At 51.7% G+C, this 25,290-nt stretch overlaps 12 protein-coding genes across 12 annotated transcripts; 9 read left to right on the top strand and 3 right to left on the bottom strand.

Annotated features, from left to right (window-relative positions):
- The first annotated feature begins 113 nt into the window (after positions 1 to 113).
- P170DRAFT_436757 (O-methyltransferase) lies at positions 114 to 995 on the top strand. Its single transcript, XM_024849217.1, has 2 exons — positions 114 to 693; positions 746 to 995. The coding sequence occupies exons 1-2, from the start codon at positions 184 to 186 to the stop codon at positions 968 to 970; spliced, it is 735 nt and encodes a 244-aa protein (XP_024704426.1). The 5' UTR covers positions 114 to 183; the 3' UTR covers positions 971 to 995.
- A 460-nt stretch (positions 996 to 1,455) lies between these two features.
- P170DRAFT_455869 (uncharacterized protein) lies at positions 1,456 to 3,580 on the top strand (the record flags this gene model as incomplete). Its single annotated transcript, XM_024851572.1, has 2 exons — positions 1,456 to 1,497; positions 1,549 to 3,580. The coding sequence occupies exon 2, from the start codon at positions 1,724 to 1,726 to the stop codon at positions 3,578 to 3,580; it is 1,857 nt and encodes a 618-aa protein (XP_024704425.1). The 5' UTR covers positions 1,456 to 1,497; positions 1,549 to 1,723.
- Positions 3,581 to 4,233: 653 nt separating this feature from the next.
- Positions 4,234 to 6,373, top strand: P170DRAFT_464642 (methylmalonate-semialdehyde dehydrogenase). The gene is made up of 7 exons (XM_024852266.1): positions 4,234 to 4,603; positions 4,672 to 4,842; positions 4,901 to 5,065; positions 5,115 to 5,913; positions 5,959 to 6,060; positions 6,116 to 6,166; positions 6,214 to 6,373. Exons 1-7 carry the CDS (start codon positions 4,277 to 4,279, stop codon positions 6,288 to 6,290), a joined length of 1,692 nt encoding a protein of 563 aa, XP_024704424.1. The 5' UTR covers positions 4,234 to 4,276; the 3' UTR covers positions 6,291 to 6,373.
- Positions 6,374 to 6,841: 468 nt separating this feature from the next.
- Positions 6,842 to 8,649, top strand: P170DRAFT_383732 (sugar porter family MFS transporter). Its single transcript, XM_024845655.1, has 2 exons — positions 6,842 to 7,204; positions 7,270 to 8,649. Exons 1-2 carry the CDS (start codon positions 6,908 to 6,910, stop codon positions 8,632 to 8,634), a joined length of 1,662 nt encoding a protein of 553 aa, XP_024704423.1. The 5' UTR covers positions 6,842 to 6,907; the 3' UTR covers positions 8,635 to 8,649.
- A 972-nt stretch (positions 8,650 to 9,621) lies between these two features.
- Positions 9,622 to 11,337, bottom strand: P170DRAFT_357447 (Zn(II)2Cys6 transcription factor; the record flags this gene model as incomplete). Its single annotated transcript, XM_024844219.1, has 4 exons — positions 9,622 to 10,459; positions 10,513 to 10,637; positions 10,710 to 10,993; positions 11,046 to 11,337. The coding sequence occupies 4 exons, from the start codon at positions 11,335 to 11,337 to the stop codon at positions 9,622 to 9,624; spliced, it is 1,539 nt and encodes a 512-aa protein (XP_024704422.1).
- Positions 11,338 to 11,852: 515 nt separating this feature from the next.
- On the top strand, positions 11,853 to 12,406 carry P170DRAFT_436752 (uncharacterized protein; the record flags this gene model as incomplete). Its single annotated transcript, XM_024849216.1, has 1 exon — positions 11,853 to 12,406. A coding segment is annotated over exon 1 (170 nt), but the record flags the coding sequence as incomplete, so codon positions are not given.
- P170DRAFT_436751 (cytochrome P450) lies at positions 12,334 to 13,945 on the top strand. The gene is made up of 3 exons (XM_024849215.1): positions 12,334 to 12,443; positions 12,509 to 13,757; positions 13,815 to 13,945. Exons 1-3 carry the CDS (start codon positions 12,349 to 12,351, stop codon positions 13,848 to 13,850), a joined length of 1,380 nt encoding a protein of 459 aa, XP_024704420.1. The 5' UTR covers positions 12,334 to 12,348; the 3' UTR covers positions 13,851 to 13,945.
- Positions 13,946 to 14,553: 608 nt separating this feature from the next.
- Positions 14,554 to 16,375, bottom strand: P170DRAFT_509736 (cytochrome P450). The gene is made up of 3 exons (XM_024854705.1): positions 16,135 to 16,375; positions 15,636 to 16,085; positions 14,554 to 15,562 (listed from the first exon to the last, which is right to left on the bottom strand). The coding sequence occupies exons 1-3, from the start codon at positions 16,311 to 16,313 to the stop codon at positions 14,671 to 14,673; spliced, it is 1,521 nt and encodes a 506-aa protein (XP_024704419.1). The 5' UTR covers positions 16,314 to 16,375; the 3' UTR covers positions 14,554 to 14,670.
- A 1,070-nt stretch (positions 16,376 to 17,445) lies between these two features.
- P170DRAFT_383722 (cytochrome P450) lies at positions 17,446 to 19,357 on the top strand. The gene is made up of 3 exons (XM_024845654.1): positions 17,446 to 18,660; positions 18,730 to 18,918; positions 18,977 to 19,357. Exons 1-3 carry the CDS (start codon positions 17,484 to 17,486, stop codon positions 19,216 to 19,218), a joined length of 1,608 nt encoding a protein of 535 aa, XP_024704418.1. The 5' UTR covers positions 17,446 to 17,483; the 3' UTR covers positions 19,219 to 19,357.
- Positions 19,358 to 19,520: 163 nt separating this feature from the next.
- On the top strand, positions 19,521 to 19,882 carry P170DRAFT_475432 (uncharacterized protein; the record flags this gene model as incomplete). Its single annotated transcript, XM_024853259.1, has 2 exons — positions 19,521 to 19,626; positions 19,698 to 19,882. The coding sequence occupies 2 exons, from the start codon at positions 19,521 to 19,523 to the stop codon at positions 19,880 to 19,882; spliced, it is 291 nt and encodes a 96-aa protein (XP_024704417.1).
- Positions 19,883 to 20,450: 568 nt separating this feature from the next.
- P170DRAFT_383717 (amine oxidase) lies at positions 20,451 to 22,633 on the top strand. The gene is made up of 3 exons (XM_024845653.1): positions 20,451 to 20,525; positions 20,586 to 21,020; positions 21,068 to 22,633. The coding sequence occupies exons 1-3, from the start codon at positions 20,472 to 20,474 to the stop codon at positions 22,622 to 22,624; spliced, it is 2,046 nt and encodes a 681-aa protein (XP_024704416.1). The 5' UTR covers positions 20,451 to 20,471; the 3' UTR covers positions 22,625 to 22,633.
- Positions 22,634 to 22,842: 209 nt separating this feature from the next.
- On the bottom strand, positions 22,843 to 25,262 carry P170DRAFT_455861 (protein kinase family protein; the record flags this gene model as incomplete). The annotated part of the gene is made up of 6 exons (XM_024851571.1): positions 25,098 to 25,262; positions 24,788 to 25,052; positions 24,490 to 24,751; positions 24,442 to 24,447; positions 23,116 to 24,411; positions 22,843 to 23,070 (listed from the first exon to the last, which is right to left on the bottom strand). Exons 1-6 carry the CDS (start codon positions 25,231 to 25,233, stop codon positions 22,843 to 22,845), a joined length of 2,193 nt encoding a protein of 730 aa, XP_024704415.1. The 5' UTR covers positions 25,234 to 25,262.
- Positions 25,263 to 25,290: the final 28 nt, after the last annotated feature.

The following is a 25,290-nucleotide window of genomic DNA, read 5'->3' as shown; positions in this document are numbered from 1 at the left end:
TCGCCCGGCTAAAGTCAATCCCTTTCTCCAAAATGCCAAGAATCCATTCCCCACATTCGCAGCAGCACAAATGTCATGTCATCTTAAGAAGCTGCGAGTATATAACCCTGGAAGAATCACTGCTCACCAGCTTTAACAATAATCATTGAGCCTCAACTCTTGATCTTCGCACCCGATTGAATAATGTCAACCCCTACACCCGTTGATGCCCCCGCGCACATCCTGCAGCTCCTGTCCGAACTTCACAAAAAGTCTCTCGAACAAGAAGCTGTCCTCTCCACAACGGGCAAAGTCTTCTCCTCCAAAATCCTCGGCGACTTAGAAGACAAAAGCCCAGCTGAAAATCCCAGAGATCAATTCGACCAGCTTATGCTGGATAAGTTTATCGCTCTCGACGAGGATAAATGTCAATTCACCTACCAGTTGATCAACGCCATGGGCGCCACCAATGTTGTCGAAGCAGGAACCAGCTTCGGTGTCAGCACTATCTACCTTGCTTTAGCTGTGGCTAAAACGACCGCGGCGACTGGCAAGTCCGGGACTGTGATCGCCACGGAAAAGGAAACAGAGAAGGCAGCTATCGCGCGCAAGTACTGGGCACAGTGTGGTGCGACCGTTGAGCAGCAAATCGACCTCCGTGAGGGGGACCTTCTTGAGACGTTGAAGGAAGGGCTGCCGGAAGTGGACTTGCTCCTTCTAGATAGTAAGTTGGCGGTTCACTACAGTGTGAAGATGATGTACTAACAGAAATATTCTAGTCTGGTCCGCACTTGCACTTCCGACCCTCAAGACGGTTCTTCCTCGTCTTCGACACGGAGCAGTTGTTCTGACAGATAACACGATCTCTGGAGCGAAGGGATACGCAGATCTGCTGGCATTCTTACGTTCGCCTGAGAATGGGTTCCAGAATATGACCCTGCCTTTTACAAACGGGTTCGAGATGAGCGTTTACCTACCGCAGCCGAAGTAGATAGCCAATAGCCATAGAAAAAAGCAGTCTTACCATGACTCACCAAAAGTATGGACGTCTTAAATTAAATTGACTTTGAATTCACCAATCAAAATCTTTCGGCGGTAATTGCTTACGTGAACTCGCTTAGTTGCGGAGGTTGTCATTGGTAAGTGTATGACTTAGCGGTGCGGGTGGATTACCTTTCCATGGACCAGCTTCGGCTTCATCCTACCTTAACCCGGTGCGAAACTGACAAAGATGCCACCAAGAAAGAAGAACAGACATATGCCGGCTGATGAGGAGCGACAAGCCGTGGATAATGTATCCATTTTAAATCAGTCCTCGCCAGATTCGAAGATTCAGAAAAAGTCATTCCAGTGTCAGTTTTGTGCCAGGGCTTTTCAACGGAAGGAGCATTTACACCGGCACGAACGATTGCGTATGTCGAATAACTCATCCTGATAGCCAGTCATGTATTAACACTTACCAGATACTAAAGAAAAGCCTTTTATCTGCACGGCGTGTTCGGCAGGGTTTACTCGAAGGTAATTGTCTAATCAATACGAGACTTGAAATGTTAAGCTGAGACGCATTAGGGACCTCCTGGCGCGTCATAAATGTCTGTTCCATAGCAATCCTTCGATAAACTGCCGTTTAGAGACCCCAAATATATCTTGTTCCGATTCCACGCCACAAATTGCGTTCGATCAGGAACCACACTGCGCTCAATCGACTGGTACCTTTGGTGATTTCGCTCAATTCATTGATAGCATGGCAATGCCACATGAAAGCAACATGTCAACCTTTCTGTTTGATCAACCGACTTTGCAGTTTTCACCCATTCCTCTTTTCGATTCCTTTGAATCCCATTCCGTTCTACCAAACACCCCAAGCCCTGAGGGATCAACACCGTTACTTGATGAATTTACGTCAACATTCCCTTCATTCGAACCAGCTCAATCTGCCAGGGCCAGTCAAGAGCCCTGGAAGATCACGCAGGACATTTGGAATCATCTTTTGGCTGAGATCCAGTCTTTCCTACCCGTGCTGCCCTCAAATTTTGTTCTCCCCTCGCGCCACACGCTGACTCGCTATATCGCGACTTATTTCTCTGGATTCCACCGGCATCTACCATTCTTACATATACCAACATTCTCACCCACCAAATGCCCGGTTGAGTTACTATTGGCCGTGGCGACAATCGGGGCGCAGTCGGCCTTCGATCACGGCAATGCAATTATGTTCTATAGATCGTCCTTGGCCATAGCCCAGGAACGTCTACGTCACCGAAAGGCCTTGCAACGGGAACGATTATTCTCCGCGACAGACACTCTATCAGGGTGGAGCGGAAATCAAACCCCCGATAATCAGTTCACCCGGCTTTCCCTCGCACAAACACTTCTTATCTTAATGGCCATGGCAACCTGGGGTAATTCAGAGGCTATCTTCAACGAGGCTGTTGGTCTCCAAAATACCCTCACCAATTATATCCGAGAGGAAAAACTTCTGGATCTACAGCCTCGCTTTCAAGACAGCAATAATTCCTGGCAACAATGGATCCAAGTAGAGGCCTTCAACAGGACCATCGCTATTATCTATTGCTTTTTCGTTTTCCACACTATAGTCTATGACACTCCACCGCCGATTCTCAACTCGGAACTCGACCTCCACCTCCCATCTCGAGAAGCAGACTGGGAAGCCCCCTGCGAGACTGACTGGATCGAAACCCGACGCAAATCCACTCAACCCCTACCTGAATCCTTTCTCTTCCAATCCTCCTTCTCATCTCTTTTCTCCGCCCCAACTCACCGCCACCACACTCACCACGAAATCACCTACTCCTCTCTAGGCGGCTACACTCTAATCCTAGCCCTAATCCAACACATCTACTTCCTTCGCGAGACCTGGAAAACCAAGATCTTCGGATCCTTATCCTCACAGCAAAACCCACCCCTCCCGCAAAGAGACATCACAGAGGTCGAAGTCGCCCTCCAAAACTGGCAATCCGCATGGTACCGCGATCCGGAATCCTTCCTCGGCCCCGGCAGCACCAGAGGTCCGATCTCGTTCAACTCCACCGCCCTCCTCCGCATGGCCTATATCCGGCTGAATGTGAATCTCGGGCCCTACCGTGCCCTGACGACCCATGACCCACGTGAAATCGCAGCACGCATGCACACCAGTCCGCCGCTAGCTCCGAGCCCGAGAATCACGCGTGCGGTCCTCTACTCTGCGCATGCGCTGAGCATCCCGGTTAAAATCGGGGTGAATATTGTGGCCAGGACGCAGGCATTTACGTGGTCGTTGCAGCATGCGCTGTGTGCGCTTGAGTGTGCTTTTATTGTTAGTCGGTGGTTGAGGGCTGTGTTGGATGGTGGCGAGGGTGGGAGAACGCTGGACGAGGAGGAAGTTAGGTTGCTGGGTTATATTAAGGATTTGGTGGCGGAGGCGGATCCGGGGGGTGAGTTTAGCTTGGATAGGGAGGATCTCTGTGCGCGGATCGTTAGGGTGTGGGCGAAGCTTTTGAGTGGCGAGGCTGTTTGGGATGTTGTGAGCAGGATTGGGAAGGCGTTGGCTGCGTATGCTGGGCTTTTGGAGGATTGTTCTGCTGGTCGGTCTACGGGCTGATAGAAGTATGTCTTGAGATAACAAGTTCTCTGGTTTGATATACGTTTCAGAGCTCGACATATCTCCTTAGGCCGAATATGCATCCCTAAAGGATATGTTATAATTCTCTTTATGTCCCTGGTATTTCAAGATATATCATAGTACCCGCAAGTACGGGGACAAGGGCGATATGCGTCCTCGGTGTTTGACGTCGAATAGAAATACATGTTTTGGGAATCTTCCAAACGTGTAGACGCCCGCAATTAAGATCCATTCCTATACGGTGTTGCTTCTGAGTGTAATGTATGATGTATAACATTTGCCGATATGTTGCAATCAAGACATGATATATTTATTATGGATCCGCCATGTTTTCGGGCACCGGGTTGTCCAAAAGTATACTATGAATCTTAGAAATAAAATCCCGCTTTGAGCCCAATCATTGGTACGATAGTGAGTAATGAGTGCTTCAGCGACAATCCACTCTTCTATCTACCCCAACGTTACTCCGGAGTCCCTACTTTCTCTTAAGGTAGATGTTTCTAGTGAATTGAATCCAAGCAACCAATCAGAACACACTCTCTGCTTATCACCCCTTACGTAATACCCCACCCCTTATCGTTCCCCGCAAAAAGAGACGCGATAAGCCTCAACCTCGCAATCAACAATCATGGAGATAGCCATCCCCCCGTCGATATCTGCCTGCGATAACTGGAAATGCCCAAAGCACCGGCCGCCACGTCCAGACGCGTCAGATTCACGCCCTTTTTCAGCGTATCGCCTAATAGCAGCGACGATACGCTAATCTCAAGCCATGCGCGCCGATCAGACGACGGGTGCGATCGACCCGGTCGATCGAAAGCGGACTCTGACGATGAACTTGAGCCGGTGACTGAAATTGAGGAACCGGTGGGCTCGGACTGTGTTCGACATTCTCCGGATCTGGAAGAATCGCCGCCTCCGCCGCCGACGGTCACGCATTTGTTTGTTAGCAATAGGCGCGTCATGTCGAGGGCGAGGGATTGGGGGAGTGTGCTGGATCCGGTAGGTTTGATTTATTCGGACTGCAGCTATAATTGGGTTTGTGGGAGTCGGTTCTGACGGAGTTGTAGGTCTCGCAGCGATTACTCTGTAGAGTGCCGACGAGTACACTCTCGGAGATCCAGACCGCAGTTGATGCGGCGGAAGATGCTCAGCCGGAATGGGCGGCGTTGGGGTTTCAAACGCGAAGGGAGCACCTTCTGAGATTAATTGATGTTTTGAGAGAGATGTCTCCTGATATCGTGCGTGGTCTGCTTCCATCTCGAGGAAGGTAGAGTAGCTAACGGTGGCTACCTATAGGTAACGTGTCTATCTCGAGAGGTCGGCAAAACCCTCGCAGATGCAGATGCAGAGGTATTCCGGGGACTGGATTGTATCCACGCCGCATGCTCGGTTGGTCCTGAGATGGCGGGAATGTACTTAGGTAACGACGTCACCTTGCTGCAAACGTTCTACGAGCCCATCGTGAGTATCATGCCCTTTCACTTCATGCTGCAGACTGACCGAGTAATAGGGTGTCTGCATGACAATCACCCCGTTTAGTTTCCCGTTCATGATTCCGCTCTGGTCGCTACCGTATGCTCTGATCACAGGCAACACGACCATTCTCAAACCATCTGAGCGAACACCCACCACCTCCTCGCTTCTGGCAGAGGCATTCCTCAGAACGGGCTTCCCGCCGGGTGTCTTCAATGTTATCCATGGCGGACCGTCAACGGCAAATCAACTGATCAGCCAACCGTCCGTTCAAGCCATCAACTTTGTCGGCTCCGAGGCCGCAGCCAAGCAAGTGCACGATACCGCCAGAGCCTTAGGTAAACGCGTCCAGGCCGAATGCGGCGGGAAGAATCACGGTGTGGTTCTCGAAGACGCGAACATGATGCCGACTTTGTTCGCCATTGCGGGGAGTGCATTTGGTGCTGCAGGTCAGCGATGCATGGCGTTGAGCGTTGCAGTGTTCGTGGGCAGCACGCGAGAATGGATCCCCAAGCTGATCGAACTGGCACAGTCGATGGTCGTTGGGTGTGGTGGGGACCAGGAGTCGAAGATCGGGCCGTTAATTGACGAGGCGGCCAAGAAGCGCGTCAGCGGGATCATTCAGCGGGCGGTTGAAGAGAGGGCCTCTGTTCTGCTGGATGGTCGCGATGTGCAGGTGCCTGACTATCCACATGGGAATTTCATGGGGCCGACGATTCTCACCGGAGTGGAAACGTATATGGAGTGCTACCAGAGTGAGATCTTTGGGCCAGTGCTGATCTGCATGGAGGTTGATACGCTCGACGAGGCGATTGAGCTGATCAATCATAATAAATGTAAGTGAATACGTCTGATGTGAAGGATAGACGCTAAGATTACAGATGGAAACGGATGCTCGATCTTCACGACGAGTGGAAAGCATGCGAACACGTTTCAGCGTCGAGTTAATGTCGGACAGATAGGTGTTAATATTCCGTTGATTGGTATGTTATCACTGTTCTTTGTTAGCCTTGTGGTTGGAGTATGCTGACTCGATAGCTCCATATGGAACTGCCGTCCGAACCAGCAATAAGGACTCTTTCCTTGGTGGTGAGTATCACAGTCCCCCAGAGGATCACCGCTAAATATTATACTAGATCGCCACGCACCTGGAAAGGCATACTGGCCTTTCTTTACTACAACGAAAACAGTATCCTCTAGATGGGATCAATGACTCCGAATCTTGGCGTGGCCGTATGCTTAACATCCTGAACACTATCCAGTAGCTAGCCCAGCCCTTGTGGCACAAAGTTTCGGTCTCTATTTCCTTGTGCACAGTACCCACCATAGACATGCGTAACTCAAACACCTCATTGTATTCCTTCTCTACGCTGTTTTCCCTCCGGCGTTAACGAACTAGCACCGACAAGACCGGTGTGCCAAACTTTCATGCCACGAGCTACTCCCTCTATGCCCTACGTTTCGTTGAACTCATTCTACAGATTCTGAAATCATGACGCCAGACCTCGTATCCCAATCTCGATCGACGTCACACTAGCAGGTGACACGAATGGAACAGGAAACCGGTGTTTCCGGATCCCCACACCCCGGAATCCGGGGCCGCAAACTGCAGATAAAGTTCGGCGCCGAGTCGCCATCCCCGGTTGATCTCCATCCAGACCGCGTGGTGGTACAGCTGACGCCACATGCGACAGCGGCGGTCCTCTCCGTTGATGGCATCATCGTTCGCGACGAACTATTTAAAGCCGGAATGGGTTGTTCTCGGGGTATAGGCGAGCTAGAGTTTCTTCTATGCTGCACTAAACCTGTATTACTAACTCTAGGTTGAAGATGAAGTTTTCAAGGTCTAAAGGGCCTCGCTTTAAGCCGGATGCCCACTTTCAAGATGAGATACCCCCGGACCAAGTCGCCCCGGACGAGGTCGTTGACGGGCCCATTCCTCTACTCACGTGGCGATCCTTGACGATGGGTGTCTTTGTGTCCATGGGTGGCTTCTGCTTCGGATATGACACCGGTCAGATCTCGGGGTTCCTGGAGATGAAGGATTTCCTGCAGAGATACGGGCAGCTGGGATCGGATGGCACGTACTACTTCTCGAACGTGAGATCGGGATTGATTGTTGCTTTGGTATCCCCCTCTCATGTCCCTTTCTATATATCCAACCGATGATGTCTCCTGACTGACACACATAGCTCTCCATTGGCACCCTAATCGGCGCTCTCATCGCCGCGCCCATCGCCGATCGCATCGGCCGCAAGTGGTCCATCACCGGCTGGTGCGGCATTCTCTGCATCGGCATCACCGTCCAGATCTCTAGCCCATCCGGAAACTGGGTCCAGGTCGCCATGGGCCGCTGGGTCGCCGGGCTTGGAGTCGGCGCCCTCTCGCTGCTGGTCCCCATGTATCAAGCCGAGTCCGCGCCGCGACACATCCGAGGCGCCCTGGTCAGCACGTACCAGCTCTTCATCACCCTCGGCATCTTCGTCGCCAACTGCATCAACTTCGGCACCGAAGACCACCCCGACACTTCCTCCTGGCGCATCCCCATGGGCATCACCTACCTCTGGGCCCTCATCCTCGGCGTCGGCATGGCCTTCTTCCCCGAAAGCCCCCGCTACGACTACCGCCACGGCCACGTCCCCCGCGCCATCCGCACCCTCTCCAACCTCTACGGCGTCCCTCCCCACCACCGCGCCCTCGCCCTCGAATTCAACGAAATCCGCGAGAAGTTCGAGCACGAACAATCCATGGGCCCCATCACCTGGGTCCGCCTCTTCCGCGCCCCGCGCATGGCCTACCGCGTCGCCGTCGGCGTCGCCCTACAAGCCCTCCAACAGCTCACCGGCGCCAACTACTTCTTCTACTACGGCACCACCATCTTCCGTGGCGCCGGCATCCAGAACTCCTACGTCACCCAGATGATCCTCGGCGGGGTGAACTTCGGGACCACCTTCCTCGGCCTCTACCTGATCGACCACTACGGGCGTCGCCGCTCCCTCATCGCCGGCGCCCTGTGGATGTTCATCTGCTTCATGGTCTTCGCCTCCGTCGGCCACTTCCTGCTCGACCACGAGCACCCGGAAAACACCAAGACCCCCGGCGTGGTGATGGTCGTCTTCGCGTGTCTCTTCATCCTCGGGTTCGCGAGTACCTGGGGCCCCCAGGCCTGGACTATCATTGCGGAGCTGTATCCGTCGGAGTATCGGGCGCGCGCGATGTCGTTGGCCACGGCGTCGAACTGGCTGTGGAATTTTCTCCTGGCGTTCTTTACCCCGTTCATCACGAGTGCGATTGACTTCCGCCTGGGGTATGTGTTTGCGGGGTGTTTGTTTCTTGCGGCGGGCTTGGTCTATGTGGCTGTTGTGGAGGGGAGGGGGCGCACGCTGGAGGAGATCGATACGATGTATGTGATGAAGGTGAAGCCGTGGAGGAGTTCCAAGTTTGTGTTTCCGGGGGAGCTGCAGGATCATGGTCATGGTTATGAGGGGAGGAGGGAGGGCGAGGGGGAGAAGGAGGATGAGGCGGTGCAGGGGAGTTCGGCGCATGTGTCGGTTTGAATGGGAGTGGATCGTTAGGGGTTTATATCATTACTAGGGAGTTATTCGTTTTGGTTGAATGGTTCGATATTTTATTGTTGTTCAATACTAATGGTTTTTCGCGCATGGTATATAACTACCCAGTGTAACTAACGCAAAGAACCCTTGCTATTATTTCTTGCTCGCTGAAGTGTACAGAGAATCAAAACCATCCCCACCGATCTGCTTAAATTCTCAATAAGTCAAAATCACTGTGCGTCCCCTAAGGGATACTCGAGACGATCGCAATCGGATTCTATACTTTTGGGGTTAAACATCCGGCTATTCCTTACCTTTGCGGATGTAGCGTGTTTAGTGCCGATTACTGCCTGCGGAACGAGTACCGGGTATTTTTACGCAGAGGAAATGCCACGCACGGTGGACACGGGGCAAGGTTTGATTCAAGAGATGAAATAAGGTATTTGGGAGTGCAACAATTTGTATCGAGGACTAGGAAATAGGCTATTTACAATTTATGATGAAAGAATATTGGTAGATATTCGATAAATACTGTCTAGAGCTAGCTGTGCCCTGTGAAGGACTGAAGTTATGGATTCTGCCTCTAAGAATCCGGTGAGAATGATGTCCCTGGTGGACATGTTGGGTAAGGCAAGCCTGACGAAACATTGGAGTAGATCGTGAACTGGTTGGTCGTGAGTGAAGACTGGTGGGTAAAGCCCAGCACTCAAAATGTCAAGTATAGTAATCCAATTCCGACTGGGCGGCGCGAATGGATTGAGGGTGGCCTGGGATGGATTCGATGGCGCTGGTATGAGTGATCACCGTACGGTGGTACAGATCAATATATCAGTCTAAGTGAAAAGCATGAGAAGCTAGCCAACCGTGTAGCGGGGAAGTTGAGCTCACCTTCGACAATTGTATGTCATGATAGTAGGTCTGCTGTGAGGTGGCTGGGGAAATATTATCCCCCACGGGTTGTGGATGTTTCTTTGATTATCCATGTCGGCATCATGATACCATGTCCATGTCCCATTTCTCTTCCGTGGGCAGTGGCTGACTTTCATCTGTCGAGTAATCGGGATAGTCAGGATACCACGCAGGTATGTGAGATGGTACCCCATAGACACTGCCCGGCGAGAAACACATCATAACATCTGGTGACATTGAGTCTGTCATGTGTAGAACTGTCTCCCAATGAGGCCGGAATGTATCCTCGCCTTGCGGTAGCTCCAGCCACAGAACGTTCTTAACACGCGTGAAAACGTCACTCCAATCACTGATCTGTAAAGAAGCAGTCAATGCCTTTGCTCTGTTCATGAACCACTGGTACTGGGGTGTACCAGTCGAGGCCACCATTCCGATTGCAAAGAACCAAGTATCTAGTGAGTCATCATGCACAGAGCCTGTCAAGTCGAGTTGCTTCAGGTTATCCATGAGCCGGGTAACGATCATATTCAATATGACAGCATGCGAGAAATACAATGGTCCCTGAATGGCAAACATGTAGAGGACAGTTGCGTAGCGAATGCATTCAGTGATTGGTGATGGTGACAACTGAGAATCTGTCAGGTTCGGCACTGAGAGAAGAAGCCGGTGTACAACGAAGCACGTGAGGTCATGCAGTCGCGTGGAAGGCAGCGGGATTTGCTGCGCCCGCCCGAAGGCATTGCGAAGACGGATGAGAACGTTCTTTACCGCATCATCAACTTCAATGGTGCCAAGATCCGATAAATCATCGTGGGTAGTCGAATCAAGCTGCCATTCCGGAATGGGAGGTATGCCATCTCCAGTGCCGAGATCATCCTGCGTGTCGAATTGAGGGCGACCGGTAACGATCATCGATACCCTTTAAGATATGTAAATACTCGGCTGCCACGACAATTCAATGGAACTACTTACCAGCTCACCATTCTCGCGGTCAGCGGACTGGTTTGCCTTACCGAATTGATGCCACCCCTCATGTCGATGAGCTTTTTGACCCCATCTACATGCATTTCGCTGACTTTAATATTACCCTTCCCGAACTGAGAGTGCAACATGTCAGTACAGTGAATCAAACTAAGAACTGCAGACAGAAGACACGGGTAGAATCTCACTTCGATTGCTGCCAGGGTGATGACAGAGTTCATCGTTCCATCCTGTACAGCTAGTGATGGCTCTTGCACCTTTCGTCGTAGTAGAGCTACAGAGTCGGCCATGAGGATTTCGGAAGCCTGAAAGCCCTTTTGCGCCAGTAACTCCTCATCAAGACATGCTGTCTGCAACGAGACGTGGAACAGCGCTGGATCACCCAAAGCGAGTGGCCACCAAGAGATGAGAAACGGATTCGAGGTAGGATTGAGGTCAAGGGGATAGTACTGGAATGCGATCTTATGGACAACTGGAGTACTTATGTAAGCCCTGCTTGATGACAGAAGACTATGGTTACCTACAGCTATGGATGAGACGTTGGACGCGCTCCCGGGGAAGTCTCGTCTGTGGATAAGAGTCGAAAGGATCTAGAGAGCCGAATCTGTACGTTGTCAAAGCGCCGAGGCCCTCGACAGGTCCTAATGATCCGCCATCTCCCCGCCCGGGAGCAGCCGGCGGTGCACTCAGAGGCTCATTCGCATAGATGCATTGGACCTGGCGCTTGACGCATCGAGAACAGCGCGGGGTGCGCAAGTCGCAGCTATGTTTGGCTTTGGCACATGCCGCACAGGACCGGCGAAGCGTTTGGCGCATCTTCGGGGACAGCGGGAGAGACAAAGATGAAGTCGGCAAAACGGAGCAATCAAACAAGGAAGAATGTTTGGTGGAGACCGGCCGCTGACAGCCTGAACAGTCAGGCGCGTAATCACAGCCGCGCCAAGACTTCGACTCGGTTACGTAATCCCCCACGGCCCTGAATCGGCGCTTCGACATCCTTCGATGCGATCGATTTCTTCTATGCGGGTGAATGGGAGGTTTTCTTCGGATCTATGCATGTCTATACGTCGTTCCGGTGATGTCTGTCAAATGATCGATCCGAGTATCCACGTCGATCTGGCAGTTCAAGGGATTCTCCGATGTTTGGACTCACGGTTGAAGAACCGGCCTGAGGCGTCCACACACGGCACAGCTGGAATGATCCGCTCAATAGTACAGTTCCACATGAGCCGGGATGATTGCAAAGCAGCCGTTCCTTCCTGGCCGAGTGGGATGATAAAGGGGCCTTCATCATTGCATGGCGAGATCATTGGAAACACTCCACCGGCCGAAAGAGGACTAGTCCCCGATGCCTGGGCGATGCGGCATCCGTGCGTCGTGTTCGGAGTCTAGTCCTAATCGGGCCTTCATACACAGAGCGACGATGCGCTGCCACCCAATCATCAGCCACGGCGTTATTGCCTCTTGTTAGGGGATGTCCCCTTTTAACCGGCTCGTCGGCTTCTTCTCTTTCCTCTGCACCAGTTTCGAAGTCTGCTTTCCTTCAAGGACTCCAAAATGGACGCTGAACTCGTCAACACCACTCTCAGCTCGCAGGATCTGCCTCAGGCAGGCTCCGTTGGCAGTGCTCAGCTGAAAGATGCTTTGCCGGAATTCTTGCTGGGTTGGCCGACCTGGCAATATGTTGTGACCTTCGTCCTGGGTGTGGTGATTTATGATCAAGGTGATTGACATGATCGGGGCATCATAAGTATGCGCTGACACCATCTAGTTATGTACCTCAAGCGGAAGGGCTCGATTGCTGGGCCTATGTTCAAGATCCCATTAATGGGCCCCTTCATTCAAGCGCTCCATCCTAAGTTTGAGGCATATTTGGCTCAGTGGGCGAGTGGCCCTCTTAGTTGTGTATCGGTTTTCCACAAGTATGCGCCTTCCCTGTACTGAGTAAAGGATATTGAAGGGCTGTACTCATACTTCAGCACTACAGATTCGTCGTCCTCGCTTCCGATCGCGATATTGCCCACAAGGTCTTTAAGTCGCCCGCATATGCCGAGCCATGCATCGTGCCAATTGCCAAAGACCTCCTAGGCCACAAGTCATGGGTTTTTCTTCAGGGTAAAGCCCATGCCGAGTACCGAAGGGGATTGACGCCACTCTTCACCAACAAAGCCATCTCCACCTATCTTCCTGTTCAGGAGAAGGTACTCGGAGACTATTTCGACAAGTTTGTTGCCGCCAGTGAGAAGAATCAAGGGCGGCCAATGGCCTTTATGACCCTGTTCCGTGAGATCAATTGCGCGCTATCCTGCCGTACCTTCTTCGGCGACTACATCTCCCAAAGCGCAGTCAAGAAAATTGCCGACGACTTCTATCTTGCTACCGCCGCCATGGAGTTGGTCAATGTCCCTCTTTCAATGTACATTCCGTTCACGAAAACCTGGTTGGGCAAGCGCACGGCTGATGCGGTCCATGCCGAGTTCGCGAACTGTGCAGCGGCATGCAAGGTGAACATGGCTAAGGGTGCCACCCCTACGTGCGTCGTGGACCATTGGGTCCTTCACATGATGGAATCCGAACGGTATCGCGAAAGAACTGCTGCGGGAGAGACGGGCTTGGAGAAACCCACCAACATGATCCGAGAGTTTACCAACGACGAGATCTCGGAGACGCTGTTCACCTTCCTGTTTGCTTCCCAAGATGCGTCCAGCAGTGCCACCACCTGGCTATTCCAGATCCTCGCTCAGCGACCCGACGTCCTTGCCCGATTGCGAGAAGAGAACCTGGCTGCTCGGGGTGGCGATAAGAACAAGCCGTTTGATCTTCCCATGCTGGAGTCGCTCACCTACACCGCCGCCGTCATCAAGGAGCTGCTCCGCCACAGACCTCCCGTCATCTTTGTTCCGTACCTGGCTACGAAAAATTTCCCTGTCACGCCCGACTATACCGTCCCCAAGGGCTCCATGATCATCCCGTCTTGTTACCCAGCTCTCCACGACCCCGAGGCTTATCCTGACCCGAATGTCTTCAACCCTGATCGCTGGATCACCGGTGACGCCGAGTCAAAGACCAAGAACTGGCTTGTTTTTGGTGCAGGCCCGCATGACTGCCTTGCGAGGAGATACGTACCACTCTCAATGGCCGGTATGATCGGCAAGGCGGCGCTAGAGCTTGACTGGGAGCACCACCCCACGCCCTTGTCGGAAGAGATTCGGGTGTTTGCCACTCTGTTCCCGATGGTAAGTTTACATATTCTCCGTTTTCGGCCTTCATGGCTTACGCTGACTTTGAAAAAGGACGGTGCCAATTTGGTTTTCAAGAAACGATCATAGATGTGCGACTTTACGTAACTAGACCTCATCTTGCTGAGTATAGAGCAAGGCCTTCTGTACAACACTAATTTAATCATGCATAAATACCCAGATCAACCTTGTGGATGATGAACTTTATTTATATTTTCATGAACCTCTGTCTGGGATTCCTGTTTATATGTCTCCCTTTTTATCGAGTCCATTAGGGTCTTGCATCGCTAGTTGTAGAGTCCGGACCATCTCAGTGTCCACGTGAGGTCACCTGCTCCCTTTCCCCTCTTCTTCTTCCAGGATTTTCACGAAGAACTTTCTTTTACCCCTAACTCAGGCCAAGCAAACAGCCTGCATCATGTTGCCAGAACCTAGCATCCAGCCACGCCAGCTTTACCAATCAAAAAGCGGCTTACATGAATTAGCAATCCATGGGAAGTTTAGGCGGACGAATTGAAACAGCTTGGGCCGAGACGCCGGAGCTACCATGATTGGCTTGACCGTCTCACCGGAAAAGGTCAGATCAGGCTTCCGGGACCAATAACATACGGTATCGATATTCGCAATCAGTGCTTTCAGATACTATTGAACCGAAAGGTGGAGTTACGCGAGACGCTGGGAGGATGGAATTTCCCTCCGATTAACCCGGAGTTGTCAGCCCCCGCTTCACTTGGCAGTTCAAGGCCACCCAGGGAGCTCTGTACCCCGGCTTACACTCCATCTCACATGGTTGACTGCGCTTGAAATGAAGTGTCTCGCGGGAGGCAGTTTCCGATTCTGCATTTCTAAGCCCATTACGTGTTCGAGGCAGGCTGACGCCCGTAAAGTGGTGTAATTGATTTGGGTATCGTCATCCCGAAGCTAAAGGAACGCGACTCTGACTTGGTGACATGTGTAGTACCCACTTTCCAGTCCATTGGCCTCGAATGCTGACATGCATTTGGACCTCTTTCTTCGGATTCAATACCGTGACCGGATCATTGAAGTCCAATGCTGGACTTGCCTCCCAAGCACCACTCACAGGCTCTAGATCGGCCCGCATCACGAGGAGAGCCACCATAATCAAGATCTCTGTTGCAGCAAACTGTCTAGCAGGACACAGATGTGGAGGTGCGCCCCATGCCAAAAAGTCGCTGCCAGCGGGTTTTGCTGCCTTGATAAATCGATACGGGTCGAACTCTCGCGCCGATGGGCCCCAGATGTTCGTGTTCGAATGGATTGAGTGTCCTGGCATTTGTAGATAGTTTCCTTCTCGCAGGAAATACTTTCCATCTAACAGGGTGTCTTTCATGACTCTGCGAATGGCGGCGTGGATGTGTCGAACGCGTTGCGTTTCTTGGAAGACCGAGAGCAGAAGTGGACACTTGGACTTGAGAGAACCAACGTCGAGCGCGTACCCATCGTCCTGCTTTATGATGGCTTGCGCTTCCAGCTCTTGTCGGACCTCGCGAAGAAGCTCTCTCCGAGAGAACAGTTCCCAGATGGTCCAGTAGAATGTTGGCACAGTGTTGCTCAACATTCCGATCGGGAGAGTGGCCTGTTGCTTGATGCAATCCGCCTCTGAAATGCCGGCCTCCTGTAAGACGCGCCAGCGCTCTGTAAAAAGAGGCGACGCGTCCGACGGAACATTCCTGCAGTATCTCACATGCGCATCAAAGACTTTTTGACGAGCGGCATAGCCTTTTCCAAGCAGGTCGAAGTTCAATCCCGATATGTGGGCGGAGAGATGAGCGTGCCATGTCCTGTCGACGTTGCGTGCATTATGAGCATTCACTCTTCTATATGGGGGTGGAAATTAGACCAGACAGTGCTTACCAGAATGCCTTCTCCACTTCAACGTCAAGAAAAGGGTGTTCTGTCCCATACACCCCACAGCTCGATGCCTGCATAATCGCATGTCGCACCCATTCCAGTAGCTTGATTTGGCACATCCCCTGCTGCTCTACAGTCAAGGGACCAAGCAAAGCATCAATATCCACCAAAGCCCTTTTTCCCATTCTCTCATTCTGCGCATCCAGGTGTGGACCCGGTGCCAAGCTTAGCTTCATGGCATGGCTGAAATTGGTGACCAAATGCGGTCCGCCAAATATCTCGTTCGTCTGGTCGCTCGCATCTCCCCATCGGCGAGCCACATGCTGAATGAGGGGTCGGAAGGATAGCGTCTTCGATTGTCGCTGGATAGCTGGTAACAGTCGCGTTGAGACGCTCGTGTAGAGCTTGAAATTGAAGATTCCCAGTGTGAATATTTCCTGGTCGGTAGCAGTCCTGGAAGAAACGGTCAGGGGGTTTCGTCTCAAAATTCAATTTCCGGTACCTCAGCTGGCTATGATACGACGGGCCATTTCTTATGAGTCCAAGTATGTGTCCGATCACCGGTACCTTCGGCCGAAGGCGGATAGGCTCTCGAGGGTCGTCTCTGATGCTCAACAGGTATTCGGTCACATAGGCAAGCAAAACGACTCCCACAAGCACGGAGGCGATTGCCTGGATCATGATGCTGGCGAGCCACGGAAAGAAGGAAATGGCCAAATCATCTATCTAATTCATGATGATAATGGACAGGTCAGAATGTCTGTATGAGTGGCGAGTCGATGCTTAATAAGACATGGTAAGTAAGACCTAGCAAAATACGAGCTGCACATGGCACCTGGAATGGATTCCGAATCCGGATTATAATTTGCACCCGATATGGAGTTTCATCCTCTGGTCTAGGCAAATACTAGTCCCGCCATCCTCCTATTGGGAACCGTGAATGGCTTAGTGGGTTTCATGCAGTCAGATCTGACAGGACGCCGACAAGCCGTTATCTAGCAGGGAAGGTATGAAATCACCAGTCAGAAAGTAGTCAGCGCTAAAGGCTGTCCAATTACAAAGGGCCGAGAACAACCTGCATTCCTGTGACGAAGTTGATCCGACGTGTGTCCAGTCGTGGCGCACGGACATACTTGCTAATGTCGGGACTTCCGTGACAAATGCACTTAAGTCTACTGTCTGGTAAAAGGGATGAAGTAGAGCAACAATCTGCTGCAACTCTTAGACTTGATATAGAAGTTTGGCGTGGAGAAAGGCAATTTGCTTTTTGAGCTTTCGTCTTCGAGTGCCTGGATCTACTCGTCTGATACGTTATGAGCTTTACAGAGATGACGAGCCAAAGAGGCTACTCTCCTCATCTTGCCTAGAGTGTGGTCAGTCTTACCACACTTGGCCAAATGTGCCGCGCACTTCAACTTGGCTGTACTCGAGCCCAAGAGCTGAGTTATCCCTCGTCTGTCAATGGATGAAAATAACGCAGTGGGGTGTTGAAGGCCTCACACCCCACATCATCCTTCGAGTTGATCCTTTGAAAAGACATGTAAAGGGCGCTGGGCTGAAACTCGTAAGCCTTTCTCTCAAGCCGACATGTGCTGGCATGAAAACATCATTGGCTAGAGCGTCGGCTTCGAAGTAAGAGCTATGAGGCGTTTCCAAGCTATTTACGGACTCCGAAGCGTGTAAGATCCGTGTTCTATGCGGCCTTTACTCATGTGGGCGAGGCATCCAAGATGAGGAGCTTGATGGACGCTTTTGGTATAAAGATGTCAGCCGCCACGGCGGGGGGAGTGCCGGTCAACACTTTGTTGAAATTGTTTTATCAGAGTGTTCAATATTGTGGCACTAGCAGTCATGGCTCTTGCCAATTTCACTATGGACGGTTTTGGTTTGAATCATACAGACACCCTAGGGGTTGATGCTCCTTCGTTTAAGCCTCAGTTCTCAGTACCGACTTCAATATTCACAGCTTTTGCGGGCATTGTGGTCATCTGGTGGTATCTGATTACCGTGAACAGAAAGAAGTACCCCAACATTTATGGCAACTATGACTTCGATGCTCCGATCATCGGGTACAAGTACATGATTCCGGCACGCTTGCAGTTCTTCCTCAACGGTCCTGCCATGATCAAGGAAGGGTATGAAAAGTACAAGGACACCTTCTTCAAGGTCTCGGGCAATGACCTCCTCATCGTTCCCAACAAGTACCTCGCTGAGCTGGCCAGCATGCCCCCTGAGAAGCTGAGTCTCAACACCGCCATCGTGGATGCATTTCAGCGCCTCCACTCCATCACCGCTGTCATCACCGATCACAGCTTGCAATCGCGCATGCTCATGACCCGACTCACGCCCAAACTCGGGTTGCATGTCCCTCTGGTGCAGGACCAGTTCCGCAAGTACCTGCCTCAGGAGCTTCCTGCCACGAAGGATGAATGGGCTAGCATTAACGCCTTGCATCTTGCACGACGCATGGTCCACCGCGGCGTGGCCACTCAGTTCGTTGCCGAGCTTGCCGAAAATGAGGAGTACTTGTCAACAGCGATCGCGTACTCTGAGCATGGCTTCAGGCACAACTTTCTCCTCCGTGTGTTCCCCGACTGGGCTAAGCCCGTCGTTGCTCGTTTCCTTCCTACGAGCTGGGGCGTGGATCGCGCTCTGAAGAACGCCAAGCGCATGGTCATTCCTCTTATCCACGAGCGCCGGCGCCGTGAGCGTGAAGACCCCACTTATGAGCGGCCCGATGATTTTCTTCAACACTTGCTGGATGGAGGGAAAGAGATCGAGGATGATGACGAGACAACGGTACAGCGGCTGATGGTCACCTATCTGGGGTCTGGTCCGTCAACCATCATTGCCGTTGCACAGGTCCTGTTCGATCTCTGCGCTCATCCAGAGTATGTGGAGCCTCTCAGACAGGAGGCGATTGAGATCTTGACCCAGGAGGGTGGGTATACGAAAAAGGCGTTGGCCGACATGAAGCAGATGGATAGTTTTATGCGGGAGTCTCAGCGCCTGAGTCCGCCTACCTTGCGTGAGTTCAGCCTTTTTCCTTTGTCAACCATTATCCAGGTTTCCATAGTTCAGGGGTTAACGAATTCAGTCGGTTTCAACGCTATCGTCCGCCAACCGGTCACTCTACATGACGGCGTCGTCCTCCCGGAAGGCGCCCACATCCAGATGGCAACCTACGCCATCGGCATCGACCCCGAGCGAGTCCCGAATGCAGACAAATTCGACGGTCTACGTCAGTTCAACAATCGGAAGCGACCGGGCGAGAGCAACTGGCACCGTATGACTTCCTGCTTACAACCATAATAGCATCGAACCCACTGACTCTTTTGATATAGAATTCACCACGACCAGCGAGAATAACCTACACTTTGGCCACGGCAAGATCGTGTGTCCGGGACGGTTCTTTGCCGATCACTCCATGAAGATGATTGTTAGTAACATCTTGTTGAGATACCATCTTCGCTTTGTGGGCGGGTCGACGGAACGGCCTTCAAACTCGAGCATGTATGATGTTGTGATTCCGGATTTGAGTACGTGTGTTGAGTTCAAGGTGAGGGAAGATGCGCTCGCTTTCTAGGCTACTACGTACATATCTCTCTGCACACGACTTTACGCTTGAGTCTTTCCATTGCGGTGAAGTTCTTGGTGGATATAAACGGAATATCTCTCAGTTCAATTAGATGAAACAAAAGGCCTTGAATGGGCCAACGACTTCCAATCTACTCTTTTTCGAATTCTTGCCTTTACTTCACTTCAACCAGTCACTTTCCTTCTATACGTCCTACGCTCTTTCGTCTTGGATTCTTCCTTACTTGACTTGAAGACTTCCAATCCCATTCAATCTCTCTTCATACTCTCATCTCCTAATCTTCTTGAATCATGCCACGCACTATCATAGAAACAGTGCACTCAGCGCGTACGGGAAAGCTAGTGTCTCGCAAGATCTTCACAGTTCCACGCAGCAAAATCCTCCATCGCCGTCGTGGTACGTCCTATCTCTCCGTCCCCTCGAGTCCATTCACATCCGACACATGTCTCTCTAACTAACCGTCTCAGTCCGATTTCTGCACAAATTCCGACGTGCGAACCAGCCTTCCTCTCATTTATCCATTGAGAAAACTGCTTTTCGACGTCTGGCTCGGGAAGTGATGCGCGATATCCCCGAAGCGTCGGGTATCAAGTTTGATTCTCTGGCTATGGATACCATTCAGGACATTGTCGAGACTTTGGTCGTCCGATAGCTTTATAGTAGGTTTGGTATTCGGCGTTTGCTGCGATGGCTACGCCGCTGCTGCTTTTATTGTTATGGGAGAGTCGCTAATGGAGGTGTGTATATAGTGGCACAGCTTTTGGCGAATCATGCACGCCGTGTGACAATCACTGAGAAAGACTTTCAGTTGACGGGCCTTTTTCGAGGAGCTATGGGTGGAAAGTAGGTGTCGGGCGTCAAGGAGGACTTTGATCGTACAGGGGGATGGGGAGGTGGGAGTTTTATCATTCTTTGGGCAGTTTTCAGCATTTTGGTCACTTCGTTTAAACTTTTGCTTGGATCCACACTTGCGAAGAAGCATCTATCTGAGGCTTCATGTCTTCTTCACTTATTTCGTTTTCTGATTTCAACTGGAGCGTGCGCCGATGGCAGATGGATGTGGCAGCATGTAATACGCAAATGCCCTAATGGACTGACTAGTCTTGGCGGCGGGGAAGCGCCTGTCGTGCCAGGGTATTTAGGATGAGTTTAGGACCGGATACGCATTATCTTTACATATCTCCTTCCCTGATCAGGACATTGATTGCTACATTCTAGATCTTCCATATATCTCTCCCACTATGGCATCGCCTTCGCACCCCTTCGATCCGTTGACTCCGAAGGAGATCTCCCAGGTCAATTCACCATCTCCCCGTCTTATTATTATCCAGATGTATTGCTCACAATTTCTATAGACAGCGAAGATCGTCCGTCGCGCAATTCCTGAAAGTAATCCAATTTTCCGCTTCATCACTCTCAAAGAACCACCGAAGCATGAGATGATTCCGTTTCTAGACCAGGAGCATCGCGGGCAACCCCCGGATGCACGTCCTGTCCGAACTGCTCGTGTTCAGGTGGTTATTCAGGATGCGAAGCTTTCTCCAAACAAGCTGGTTGAGCTTCTGGTTAATATCGATGACGAGAAGGTTCTGCATCAGGAGCATCTCGTGGGGAAACACTCCTACATCGATCCCGAGTACATGAAATCCGTCGAAAAGGCTTGCTTGGCCGACTCCAGGGTTCAGGAGGAGATAAAGAAGCTAGACCTGCCTGCTGGAGCATCGGTCATCGTCGAACCGTGGGCGTATGCCACAGATGGGGTGAATGACATGTCTGAACGGACTACAATGGTGAGTTCAATGTTTTCCCAGTCAGATTGGAGGGCTAACAGGTTCAGTGCTGGTTCTACATACGTCTCACCGATAACCCAGACGCCAATTACTACGCCTACCCCCTCGATCTCTGCGCTGAGGTCGCTGAGCACCTCATTGTGACGAAAGTCTACCAGCTCCCTTCAGCCGCTCACGATCGTATACACGATGACTCGCGCCCCTATGATCGCCGCAAGATCCACCCCACCGACGCCAGTGAATATCATCCGAGTCTGCGTCCGGCTCCGCGCACATCCACCAAGCCCTATCAGGTCCTGCAGCCAGAGGGGCCGTCATTCATTACGCAGGGCAATCTTCTCATGTGGGAGAAATGGAGCATGCGTGTGGGCTTCAACCACCGGGAGGGTCTAACCCTCCACGATATCCGCTACGACGGTCGAAGTCTCTTCTACCGGCTCTCCCTGGCCGAGATGTTCGTGCCGTATGGCGATCCTCGTGCCCCGTATCCTCGTAAAGGCGCGTTCGATCTCGGCAACGATGGCGCCGGTATCAATGCGAATAATCTGCGTCTCGGCTGCGACTGTCTCGGCCATATCAAGTATTTCGATGGCTGGCATAACACCGCGTCCGGGGAGGCTTTGAAACTGCCTAATGTCGTCTGCTGCCATGAGCAAGACGATGGGATTCTTTGGAAGCATACCAACTTTCGCACCCAGAATGCGGTGGTCACGCGCTCTAGGATTCTTGTTCTCCAGACCATCATCACGGTCAGCAACTATGAGTATATCTTTGCATTCCATTTCGGCCAGGATGCCTCCATCCACTACGAGGTCCGCGCCACGGGAATCCTATCCACCGCTCCCATCAATCTAGACGACACCGTCCCCTACGGCACCATCGTTGCCCCTGGCACTCTGGCGCCGTACCACCAGCACCTGTTCAGTCTACGCATCGACCCTGCCCTCGACGGGCACGCGAACTCCCTGCAAGTCGAAGAGTCCGTCCCCCTGCCCGTCGGAGATCCCGACATCCACAATCCCTTCGGCGTCGGCTACACCACGACCTCCCAGATCCTGCAGCACGAACAAGGCCTGGACCTCGATTTCGCCAAGAATCGCGTCTTCAAAATCATCAACGAGGCGAGCCGCAATCCCATCACCCACTCCCCTGTCGGCTTCAAGCTCCTCCCCTGCTATAGCCAGATGCTGCTCGCGCATCCGTCGTCGTACCATGCGAAGCGGTCTGAGTTCACAACCCACGCCGTCTGGGTCACCAGGTATCATGACGACGAGCTGTTTCCCGCCGGGAGACATACCATGCAGTCCGCGGGCGGGGAGGGTATTGCGTCGGCGATTCAGCAGCGGAGTGCGGAGCGAGCGTCCGTGAGGAATGAGGATATTGTCGTCTGGCATACGTTTGGGTCGACGCATAATCCGCGAATCGAGGATTGGCCCGTCATGCCGTGCGAGAAGATGGTGGTGGGTCTGAAGCCGGTGAATTTCTTTACGGGGAATCCCGGCTTGGATGTTGCGGTTTCGACGCAGGAGAGGAATCGGAGTGTATTGGTTGGTTGTGGAGGGGGCGATGAAGGGGCTGACGGCGGTGCTTGTCATTTATTGTGATGGAGCCTCTATATGTAGAGCAGTTTGGCTATTGCCTGTTCAGGGTAGAGCGACTACTGCACAATTCGCATATATGCCATATAGGTCTGGATTGACGGGACAGTGTTGGTATTATATCGAATCCAATCGAAGCCTACTGATTCAAAGGGGTTATATCCTCCTCGCTAACAGCGTTTCTCGTGTATTTTCAACATTATCTAAATAGTATATCATTACATCTACCCCTTGGAAACATTCGGCTCTTTCTGAGCTTTCTGAAGAACCTCCTTTATCCGTGTATAAAGAGCCCTGTCTTCCGTCCTCCATCGGCCGCCACTTGGGAAGACAACCTTCCGCAATCTATTAACCCAAGGGATAAGTGGTCGGTGGTAAGACGTGAAGTTCTTCCCGGCGATCTCAATGAAGTCCGCTTCATCAGCAACTATTCCTTTCTTGATTTGGGCCAGCTCGTTCATCATGGCATAATTCCATTAGTCAAATTCGGGAACGACTCTGCCTTTCTGGTCTGGTCCATCGTAGTGGATGCATATCCAAAATAAAAACCAGAAGAGTGATTCCATATCATGCATGAATGAATGTATGTCTCCTAATAGCACACCTATAGCCATGAAGGCCCTCGTGCCGGTTTTGCCTTGGGCTCCTGAGGGTGCCGTCCGATCTTCTTTAATTGCCAGGTCGAGGTCAATTAGAAATGCGAGCCATGATGGATTGCCATCTTCTTCGTTCATCATCAGGTTGCCCGTCGAAATGTCACCTTGGAACAATCCTGCCATCATATGGAGAGACTGGTACCCATCTACGCAACCCTCCAGTGCTGCAAGCATAGTGGTATGAGAGCTTGCTTTGTAAATAGGCTTCCCGAAGTCACGGATAATCACGCGTCTATGCACTCGATTCTCTCGGGCGATGTCCCGAGCCGCCTTGAAGGGGGAACTCGAGCAGGTTCGTTTGCTGTGCGGCAGCGTTGCACCGGCACGACTGGATGACCTCTTGCTCCCCGTACTGCTACCCATGGAGCGACCTACCCTTTCTATATCTGCTGTATCGCTCTCAGCTAAGGTTGTTTCAGGGCGTGTTGCTCTGTGATTTGTTGACTTGGTCACATCGAGTCCTCTGCGAATGCCGTTCCGAACATCATCGATCTTTCCGTTAACTTGAACCGTTTCATGGTGGTAATACCTGGCCACATTGACAACCCCTTTCTCTGTGGCTTCGTGCAAAAGCTTGCCTTCTTCTGCTCGCTCTGGATACTGCCATGAGTCCTTGATAACAAGTGGCGTGCTTTCATCCCCCTCGCGATGGGCTTTCCAGCAGGTTGTGGCTCTGCCCGCCACACATGGGGCGCGTTTTATCAGACTATCGAGAACAAGACGTTCCGAATGCCCGTCTCGTGTTATCTCAATGAGTCTTTTCCCATCTGACGCTGATATGACGCTGGGATCATATCCTAATTGTTCATCATTCATCCGAAGAAATCCTAGCATGGCTGAAACAAACCGGTATCCCTTTTTGTTAATATCAAATGGGGATGATGCGATAGCTCCCACTCGATCAAACTCCCACAGACGCATACTGGATCCGCAGAGTGTAAAGCCTAGGATAAACCTGCGAGTATCTTGGGTGGTGAGGACCTCCCTTGCATAACGTCCTAGATCCCGCCAGGTTTGCGAAGCTGAATCTGCTTTAGGATTACTTTTCAGCTCCCCGAGGACTAGGATATGCGACCAATGGTGTTCCTTGGTGTTGGGCATAATGCCGATGTCTAATTTGCGGTCGGCTGTAGATCCCTCCAATGGTCGATTAGGTTGAGCTAAAACCATACGCTGCGAGGTAATGGCAAACCCTTGTTCAGATGCAATACTGACGATATGACGAATCCAAGTCGAAAGCCAATCTAAAACATCCCCCTCCTTCGCATTTTCTGGCCAGTCTCGCCATCCATTCTTTGTGAACAGAGGACTCTGTCCTTCCTGGCATCTTCTGAAAACCGCAGCCCCTGCTTCTTCCAACCCATCGATATCACCGAAGTATGCCTCGTAGAAACCTTGCACACCGACGTAGATTGATTTGAGCTCTTCCTTAAGCATAGCATCTACATGCCTTCTTTGTTCGGAAGAGTTTACGAAGCTGCTTACAGTGTGCAAATTGGGAGTTTGGCTAAACATGGGCGGTAGGGACTTCGGGGGAGGGGTAGATTCGACAAGAACAGTTTGTATTTTTCTCCAGATTATATCATGAGACTCTTCGTTCACAATGGCACTCAGTAACGAAACGAGCTGGTCGGTGTCGAAGTCGTCAGAACTGATTGCAGAATTAAGCCTCAGCACGTCACTCAAGAGGCTTTTTCGGCTATTGACAGACGGTCGCCTTCGCAGGTCCGACAAGGTTCGCAGTGCAGAGACTAGGTCAAGCGCTAGGCTTTGCAGGTCTGGGGAAAGTCAGAACAGGCTGGATCCATTGCCAACTATTTTACCTTCGCTATCGAGTTGACGCAAAGCGTCTGCTGAATGAGGAAGTCCTAGATTGTCGCAAGTCGAGCGGAAACTCTCGCGGAAGCCGTCCAACTTGTCCCCTATTGTTGGCACGCTTATGGCCGGTGCGTCGGCCATCCTGTTAATTGTGGCTCAGAGGGATCGAGTCGTCCTGGTTTCGGAAAGATGAAGTCC

This window comes from Aspergillus steynii (assembly GCF_002849105.1).
Source record: "Aspergillus steynii IBT 23096 chromosome Unknown P170scaffold_4, whole genome shotgun sequence".
Classification (NCBI taxonomy): Eukaryota; Fungi; Ascomycota; class Eurotiomycetes; order Eurotiales; family Aspergillaceae; genus Aspergillus; species Aspergillus steynii.
This window is presented reverse-complemented; position numbering and strand designations above follow the sequence as displayed.

What these genes read in the sequence shown, in the direction of transcription:
- P170DRAFT_383732 (XM_024845655.1), top strand. Translation starts at nt 6,908, where the DNA reads ATGAAGTTTTCAAGGTCTAAAGGGCCTCGCTTTAAGCCGGATGCCCAC. An exon ending in CGGGATTGATTGTTGCTTTG is followed by an intron (nt 7,205 to 7,269) that starts GTATCCCCCTCT and finishes TGACACACATAG; the next exon opens with CTCTCCATTGGCACCCTAAT.
- P170DRAFT_383717 (XM_024845653.1), top strand. Translation starts at nt 20,472, where the DNA reads ATGGCATCGCCTTCGCACCCCTTCGATCCGTTGACTCCGAAGGAGATC. An exon ending in CTCCGAAGGAGATCTCCCAG is followed by an intron (nt 20,526 to 20,585) that starts GTCAATTCACCA and finishes CAATTTCTATAG; the next exon opens with ACAGCGAAGATCGTCCGTCG. An exon ending in TGTCTGAACGGACTACAATG is followed by an intron (nt 21,021 to 21,067) that starts GTGAGTTCAATG and finishes TAACAGGTTCAG; the next exon opens with TGCTGGTTCTACATACGTCT.
- P170DRAFT_436751 (XM_024849215.1), top strand. Translation starts at nt 12,349, where the DNA reads ATGGGCCCCTTCATTCAAGCGCTCCATCCTAAGTTTGAGGCATATTTG. An exon ending in TGTGTATCGGTTTTCCACAA is followed by an intron (nt 12,444 to 12,508) that starts GTATGCGCCTTC and finishes TCAGCACTACAG; the next exon opens with ATTCGTCGTCCTCGCTTCCG. An exon ending in TTGCCACTCTGTTCCCGATG is followed by an intron (nt 13,758 to 13,814) that starts GTAAGTTTACAT and finishes ACTTTGAAAAAG; the next exon opens with GACGGTGCCAATTTGGTTTT.
- P170DRAFT_464642 (XM_024852266.1), top strand. Translation starts at nt 4,277, where the DNA reads ATGCCCAAAGCACCGGCCGCCACGTCCAGACGCGTCAGATTCACGCCC. An exon ending in GCTGATCAATCATAATAAAT is followed by an intron (nt 5,914 to 5,958) that starts GTAAGTGAATAC and finishes CTAAGATTACAG; the next exon opens with ATGGAAACGGATGCTCGATC. An exon ending in TAAGGACTCTTTCCTTGGTG is followed by an intron (nt 6,167 to 6,213) that starts GTGAGTATCACA and finishes ATATTATACTAG; the next exon opens with ATCGCCACGCACCTGGAAAG.
- P170DRAFT_383722 (XM_024845654.1), top strand. Translation starts at nt 17,484, where the DNA reads ATGGCTCTTGCCAATTTCACTATGGACGGTTTTGGTTTGAATCATACA. An exon ending in CCTGAGTCCGCCTACCTTGC is followed by an intron (nt 18,661 to 18,729) that starts GTGAGTTCAGCC and finishes TAACGAATTCAG; the next exon opens with TCGGTTTCAACGCTATCGTC. An exon ending in GGGCGAGAGCAACTGGCACC is followed by an intron (nt 18,919 to 18,976) that starts GTATGACTTCCT and finishes CTTTTGATATAG; the next exon opens with AATTCACCACGACCAGCGAG.
- P170DRAFT_436757 (XM_024849217.1), top strand. Translation starts at nt 184, where the DNA reads ATGTCAACCCCTACACCCGTTGATGCCCCCGCGCACATCCTGCAGCTC. An exon ending in TGCCGGAAGTGGACTTGCTC is followed by an intron (nt 694 to 745) that starts CTTCTAGATAGT and finishes TGATGTACTAAC; the next exon opens with AGAAATATTCTAGTCTGGTC.
- P170DRAFT_509736 (XM_024854705.1), bottom strand. Translation starts at nt 16,313, where the DNA reads ATGATCCAGGCAATCGCCTCCGTGCTTGTGGGAGTCGTTTTGCTTGCC. An exon ending in TCGTATCATAGCCAGCTGAG is followed by an intron (nt 16,086 to 16,134) that starts GTACCGGAAATT and finishes CGTTTCTTCCAG; the next exon opens with GACTGCTACCGACCAGGAAA. An exon ending in GAAGTGGAGAAGGCATTCTG is followed by an intron (nt 15,563 to 15,635) that starts GTAAGCACTGTC and finishes CAACGTCGACAG; the next exon opens with GACATGGCACGCTCATCTCT.